At 51.0% G+C, this 7,674-nt stretch overlaps 1 protein-coding gene across 6 annotated transcripts in view; it reads right to left on the reverse strand.

Moving 5' to 3' along the window:
* HNRNPUL1 (heterogeneous nuclear ribonucleoprotein U like 1) overlaps window positions 1-7,098 on the reverse strand; it is a 34,650-nt gene extending 27,552 nt beyond the window's left edge. The window contains exons 1-2 of one of the 6 annotated variants that reach the window (XM_019751366.3): window positions 5,187-5,626; window positions 1,619-1,741 (exon numbers count right to left, since the gene is read on the reverse strand). In XM_019751366.3, coding sequence (XP_019606925.2) covers window positions 1,619-1,741; window positions 5,187-5,481 — 418 coding nt within the window. In that variant the 5' untranslated portion in view covers window positions 5,482-5,626. Of the gene's footprint in view, window positions 1-1,618; window positions 1,742-5,186; window positions 5,652-7,070 lie in introns of those variants that run through there. The other 5 variants (XM_019751365.3, XM_074314292.2, XM_074314291.2 and 2 more) reach the window with 5 other exon arrangements.
* Between the last annotated feature and the right edge of the window lie 576 nt (window positions 7,099-7,674).

Here is a 7,674-nt window from a genome sequence, read left to right on the forward strand (position 1 = left end):
CTTCTCCACCTTAGCTCTCACAAAGCTGCTTCAGTCTTGACAAAGGGAGAAGGTCAATTCAACAGAGTACTAATGCTGCAGCTAATTCCACTGGCTTTAAAAACTATCACAAATGATGTAACACAGAATTGTACACCTGAAATCTATGTAATTTTACTAACAATTGTCACCCCAATTAAAAAAAAAAAAAAAGTTTGAGAACTCAAAAACAAAAACACAAAACTATCACAAAGCCCAGAATCACTCCAGAAGGCAAGGTCTGCACTTAAGCCAGCCCATAGGTGTAAGGGTCTCACTGAATCACAGCACCAGTAGTAAGTCAGGAGGGGAGAACATACTGTGGACCACAGGAACGTCCCGACCCTAGGCAGACTCCCAGAATCAGTGTCTAACCAAGAGCGAACCCTGATTCGGCCTAGCCTCACTTCTCCTCCAGCACCTACGCATGAACAATGGATCACTCACATCTACTCATTTCAGCACTCTCCCCACGACCACCTGGGGTCACTCCCTAGCTTTGGCATGCAGACCAAATAGCTCTGAGAAGGCGCCTGCTTCTCCAGGACTGGCACGTTGCTCACCCATCTGCAGAGGGCTTCCTGGTCCCCAGCACATCATGGGGTTCACAGGAGGCCCTGATAAATGTCTGTTGATAACAGCATAGAAAATACTCTCCTTGGGCCTCATGATCCCACAAGTCTCACAGAACCTAACAGAAATCTGCGGTTTAACCTACATTAAAATCCTGAGCCACCCATAAGAAATGTCTGGGGATTTCACTTTGTGGATGAACCAGAATGGAATTAGATAGAATCAACTGGGTTCACAACAGCACTTGGGCCACAACACAGTGAAAGGAGCGCAAGACTGGGAGTCAGTCCTGGCTCTGTCATGACTCAACAGTGGGACCCTGCTTTCCAAACAGGACACAAATGGTGAGGAATACAGTGTCCCAGGAGCCAGTTTCCTGGGTTCTAACCCAGCTCTGCCATCAAACAAGCCACCTCCCCAGTCAATAAAATGGGGAGAGAGCTTACATCTGTATTTCCCAAACGAGTTACAAAGAATTTTGTTTTGCAAAGACATGTTTACAAGTTTGGGAAATCCCGTGTTTAAACAATATGACCCAGAAGTTTTTTAATCCAGAACTTCTCAGATCTTTTAATGTTCTAATGAGCAAAGTGACTCTTCCAGAGGTGGTATAGCAGATGCTGCATTTTCCATGTGACTGGCAAAAAGACCCCTTTTTTGAGAAATCCCTAATAACATCTCATAGAACAATATTCAGAGCATGGGAAATACCAGACTAGATTTAGATTCTGGCTTCCACATTCTAAGATTCTAAAAAAGACCCAGGTATTGGCCTCCAGGCCTAAGGTCTTTAGGGTGCTGACACTAACATCTGAAAACAGACACTATGAAGACTCCCCTCGCCCAACACCTGGGAGCGGGACTAAGCTCTTTCCTTCAAAAGACTGTTGCCAGAGTGACAAAGCCCAAATGAACCGCCCAAGAGGAAGACGCCAAGTCTCTCTGAGAAGATAGGCTCTAGGCAGAGGGTAAGGGCCACGTATAGATTCTACCTCCCTTAAGAGCTGTACCACATGTGCTTTCCTACCTGGGTGATAGGCCTGCTGCTGCTCCACTTCCAGAGGTCTCTTCTCATAGCCCGACTCGTTCTCTTGTTTGACGACCTGGGTCTCATAGAATTGGTTCTGCCTGGTAATATTGTCCATGGCATCTTAAAACAAAACAACAACAGAAAAATGGCCAGTCAGAAGGGTCCTTCTTGGGACTAGAGGTGGCTTTTTCATGCCACACAATATCATCCCCCTGGGCATAGTCAGTCTGCTAGAGGCTAAAAGGTACCGTGACACCTTCAGATGGAAACCTATCTGGGCAGTCAGCCGCTCCAGCTGCCTGAGGACGTGCCTTCTTGCCCCTCAGAAGGTTGGAGCCCTATCTGTGACTGGGTTCTGCAGAATCCTACTGTATAAAACCAGCTGAAGCAGCACTGCTCTGGTTGAAGTGAGATGGGAGACTCAGAGAAGGGGTCCAGCATGACCTCGCCCTCTAAGTCCCCTTTCCAGGGTGGGAGCAACTCTATAAACACCTGTGACTTCATGGAATACAGTTAAAAAACCGCCAGCCTAGTTGTTCTCTGACAAGGTACAATGCTTAGGGAGCTGCCTTAGGGGTATCACCTTTAAAATTGCTTAGAGCATAAACCAGTCCTCTGCCCAGCCCAATTCATTATTCCCACCTGCACAGCCAACCCCCTTAAAGATTCTCTTCCACCCTGCAATGGCTGCAAAGACAAGGGGTGATCATCTCAGCTGAAGGGGAAATGGGGGAGGAAGAAAAGGAATTGTTACGAAAATAGGAATCATGACCATAGTGGCCTTCAGACTCATTAGGGATAAGTCCTGAAATATTTGGAGTTAGATGGGAAGGGTTTTGGGAAGATGTCTTGTGGGTCCAGGAAGAGCTTAAATGATGGCAAGAATAATAATATTAACTACTTGTGGAGTGTGTACCAGACCCTGGGATACACCTGAGACAAACTTGCCCCACTGAAGCATTATGATCGTGTTAGGGCTACAAAGAAGTACCAGGAGCTAAGACAGGGACCCAGATAAGTGATAAGAATGGAGAAAACATTCCTGGGGTTGGGCTAACACATGGTGAAAGCTCAAAGGTGGGACTAAAAGCAGAGTACCAAACATGAAACTTCCTCAAGAATCTTGAAGCCAAACCCAGAAAGAAGTTTGGAAACCTAGGATGAGCAACAAGCAGGTTCTCCACCCCCGGGGCAAGCTCTGCTAGGTGCCTCTAGGGCCCTACAAGCCACGGTGCCAGGACCAGTGAGGCAGAACCACAGGGAAGGAGAGACTATGCTACAACTCACTAACTGACTGGATCCTTTCTCAGAGGACAAATACATCTGGGCACAAACCAGGTGCAGCCCAAAGGGAGGAAAGTCACAGCCCACGTGTTTTGCGACAGGTCTGTTTACTAAAGTTGAAGGAAGGATTAGAGGTGAGCATGAAGGGGACTCAAAAGATTACATTGTAAGGGGTAGGGGAGAGAGAAGAAATGGAGAAGCTCCTTAATTGGAACACAGGGAGTCCTTTCAAACCACCGTTTCTCCCAGACTCCAAGCATAGTGCTCTTCCCGCAAAGTCTCACTTCTCTCAGTTCCCAAGAATCTCTCCTACACCCACAGAGGCAGCCTTGCCCAGAGAACCTGTGATTCTGGGGTCCTTCTCCAGTGCTAAGCCCCCTTACACATGTGACCTCATTCATAACAATCCAGGAGGGCACTATTATTACCCTTATTTTACACACAAGGAAACCAGGGCTCACAGAGGTGAAGTGACTTGCCCAAGTCGTGGAGCCATATGTGAAACCAAGTCTGAGTCTAGAGTTTGTGCTCTGAAGCACCTAACTTGCTTTCCTCTGAGACACCACTGGCCATTGGCTCCTCTTTGTAAGCATTCCTGCCAGGGTCTCTCCTGCCCTAGACCTGCACACTGGGCCACTCCTCCTTCCTTCACAGGTCTCCGCAATGGGAAGTACTCTTCCCAGCATCTGGGTCCTAGACAGTCCCCAGGCCACACCTCTACCCCAAATCTACATTCAACTTGTCCCCCTTTAGGAGATCCCATCGCCCATGAACAAGTAAGTACCCAATGCCAACCCCAAATCTTGTCTCTTTCCTGACCTCCTTGTTCTCCTCATTCCCTTAGCCCCAGGCCCAGGGTGCCCTCTTTTCAGAGTCATACCACAAATCCTGGCCTTTCTACTTACTCCTTAACCTCTCCGATCCCCATTCCCCAGTCCTGCTAGAAAGCCACCCTTTTGTAACACCAGATATACTCCCTCCCCATACCAGGGTCGCCCTTCTTCAGATAATCACAGATCTACCCTACCACCGACCTCTCGTTCTAAGTCATACCCTGAGTGATGCAGAGGTTTCCTGCTACCTCTTGAGGCCTCCTGCCAATCCCTGGGCACACAAATAACTGTTTTGGGGGCCAAGGAGACCTCTCAGCCCCAGAAACACTATCCCCACTCCACCCTGAGGTCCCCAGCCAAGTCAACAGGTTTTCTCTTTCCTTCCACATCCCACACACTCTACCCTCCCCGATACGTGCTAGGCTAGCTACACATTCCTGTGGACACAAGGATCCCGTCCCCCAGATACTCCACTGACTTCAAACTCCACCAACTTGTTGTCTGCCCCACCCCACCAACCCGCTGTTCATACTGTTAACCCAGACCATTCAGCCTCTGAGCTTTCTATCCCCAGAACCTTGCCAGCTCTAGATATTTAGGTCCCCTGTGCAGTGAAGCATCCTTCGGTCCCCTGCCAGTCTCCCACACCAAAGCTCCCTATACCTCCTCTACAAGTCAACCAGAAGGTCCCCACATTTCGCAGCACCAAATGTCCCTGCCTCAGGGTTGGCCTTCAGCCCTGGATTTCAGAGTCCCTCAGGCCATCTTCAGACAGATGAGGTTCCCCACAGTCCAATCACAGGGTGGTTTCCCATATGCCCTAAATAATCACCAGCCAAACACCAGAGCACCCGGTCCATCAGACCCTCCCCGGCCAGACATCAGCACTTCCATCTCACCAACCCATCCTAGTAGCAAATATAAAACTTCCCGTTACCCCACCAAGCTGCAAACTCCAGGATCCTCCATCCTCAAAACTCTCCCAGCCTTGAACACCTGCCCTGAAAACACGGCTCCCAACGCCCAGCCCACAAGCTGGGCTAACACAGCCTCCGAGCCCACCCAGCTCCAAACCCTAAGATCATCATTTCCATGACCCTCCTGGGCTCCTGAATAGAAAACCTCTTGTTTTTCCGACTCGCTCAGCTCCAGAAACCACCGCTTCCGGTCTCCGAGCCCTAGGCTTCAGAATCCTCTAAATCCCCCCGGACTCTTCTCATCTCCGAAACCGAATTCCCCCACTCCCAGTATCACCCCTGCACCGAATGCCAGGATCCACCCTCCGGTCGTCCCGAGGCCCTTCTCCTTAGATTCTTTTCAGCGGAGGGCAGCGGGATCCCCCAATGCTCAAACTGTCTCCCCGACCTCAGGCGCCGGACTCCCGCGTCCCACAGCCCTTCCTCGGCCCGGACTCCGGGCTCCCCGGCCCCCGCCCCGCGCACTCTCACAATGTCCGTCCGGCCCCGAGTAGCCGCCAGGCTCCGGGTGCGGCTGCAGCCCGGGCGGCGGTGGCTGCGCGGTCCCCTCCAGCTCGGAGCCCCCCTCGGTCTCGACCTCCTCGTTGTTGTGCCCGGGTCGCCCCGGTTCGTCGTCGGCCTCGAGCTCCCGCTCGTCGTCGGGCTCCTCGGCCTCCAGCGCCGCCTGCAGCCGCTCAGCAAGCTCGGCCTTGAGGCCGCGAGTGTCCAGGCCGCGGCGCTGCAGCTCCTCACGAAGTTCGTTCACCTTCAGACGGCGCACATCCATGGCCCGGGCCCCCGGGGCGGCCCCCGAGCCCGGCCCTGCCTCCCAGGCCTCTGTCCCCCTTAAACCTTTCCTGTCAGGAGGCGAAGGGGGGAAGGGGGGGGCTACTCCAATGGCCGCGGCAGCTCAAAATGGCCGCCGCCACCTCCTCCCCCTCTTCCGTAGTTTCATGCGATGCAACACAGGTGCCAATTGGCCACGGTGTGGGCAACCGGCGCGGGCCCGGAGTCTGAGCCAATCAGAGAGCGGCTTTCAAAAGAACAGCAATGAAAGGGCTCAGTAGCTGCTGGGGAGGAAGCGTTGGCCTACGTCGCTGCCGCGGCCCGAGCAGAGGGCGGGAAAAGATGGGAGGCGGAGCGCACGGTGATTTGGTAGCAACCGTGCGCTCGCTCCCGTAGGGTTAAATAAGGGGAAGGGAGTAAGGATTTAGACCAATCAGCGATGAGATTTCAGAATGAGCGCGCCCCACGGCTTTTCCTGTGCAGCCCTTTCATCAAACTAGTGCCTCTATAACACATATTCTAATTGGTCTAGATCTCTCGTCCTACAACCAATTAAATGGAGGGTCGGCAGACTCCCCCCCCTCCACTATTGCCTTTAAGAAACCGGAAAGAGTTGAATTCACGCAGGGCCCGCCCCTTGCCGTTAGGGCGGTTTCAAAACAATCTGCCCACCAATCGCAGTTATTGTTTTATCTCACTAAAGAGATGACAGTTGGATCGCTTTAGGAAAAGCTGACCAGATTGGCCATTCTTCAGCGGACTGCCTCACAAATTTCGCTATAGAGGGAGCAGTACGAAATAGAGATTAAGTAGATAAGTTATTCTTGACCTGGAAGGAACTCAGTTGCCTTTTTGAAAAACGACACATTGACTTCAGAGAGTCCTGAAGGTTTGAAAACAGAGGCTAGACTAACTACGGGAGAAAAGTTGTAAAGGAAATCGCACCGTCTCCCCTTGATAGTACATCTCACAGGGCGCCTCTTTCCACGAACGTAGCTTCGCAGTCTTCTTTCTCTATGGTTGATATTTTAAGTGGAATGGGCGCTCTGCACGCAACCATAGAGCCTTTCCCTGGAGGAAGACCTCCAGAAGTTCGCGGGTCTCTATCCCTAATCCTCTAAATTGCTGTTCAATAGATCTTGTTTGGCGTCTGTAGTGACAAGCTCAAACAGAGGTTCGTAGTTAAGCCTCACGCTAATAAATACAAACGCTACAGTTTCACAGTATCTAACGCTGCACCACCTGTCGCCTCTAACTCCAAAGACACAAAACTTCTGTAAGATACACAATCGACATACACAATGCAAACGCCGGCTGCCCACTGAGTCTTACTTTAAACCCACAAAAGCTATATACAACCTCTACTTAGACAAAGGCACAGACAACACAGATAAATAAATGACCGTGAGATCAGATCAGATGCATCAATTCAGGGGATAATACACTATACTTCAGTGTAGATGCGCCCACTAAGGTCCGCATAGGCAGGCGGCATCAAATGATAAAGACACACAGGGCAGTTACACTACAAGCTTACATTACGGCAACCTAGACACGCAGGACCCACTCAGAAGCGGGACAGACACTCACGTGGGCGCGGAGATTCCAGTCCAGACACCCCGCCCCTCGCCCACGTCCGACTTCCTTTCTCCTCCCCGCTTCCCACAGCGATTTATTCTTCAAAAGTTTGTGGCCCGGATTGAACTGTTCTCGGTTCGCAAGAACCGCCACCGGGGGGCGTCCGGGCGCTGCCAAGGGCTCTTCCATTTGCCCAGGGGCACACCCAGCAATGTGTGCCCACAACGCATGCAAAACACAGTGGGCTTGTCTTGGCAGGAGTTCCTTTGTGGGACAGTGATTATTGGCGGTGTTATGTGCCTGTGTTTCTATGTGAATCAGAACGTTTGGATCTGTGAGTACCTGTAGTAAGCTGTCTCTGAGTATTAGTGTCACTTTTCTGTGTCTGTGTTACTCTAATTTCTTTCTATTCTTTTCCTGGTGAGTATCTGCCTGTGCATATGTTTGTATCTGTAGTTTTATGTGTCTCTGTTACTGTGTCCAAACTTCAGTGTCTGTATTTGTGACCAGGTGTGCCTGAGTATGTCCATTAATTCATGTGTCTGTTAATTTGGGGGGTGGGTGTCTCCATATGACCCTGAGTACCTATGTGCCTATTCCTCACTAAGGGTTTCAG

The sequence above is a fragment of the Rhinolophus sinicus genome, chromosome 8, assembly GCF_057876585.1.
Source record: "Rhinolophus sinicus isolate RSI-liver-muscle chromosome 8, RSI-T2T, whole genome shotgun sequence".
NCBI classification, from domain to species: domain Eukaryota; kingdom Metazoa; phylum Chordata; class Mammalia; order Chiroptera; family Rhinolophidae; genus Rhinolophus; species Rhinolophus sinicus.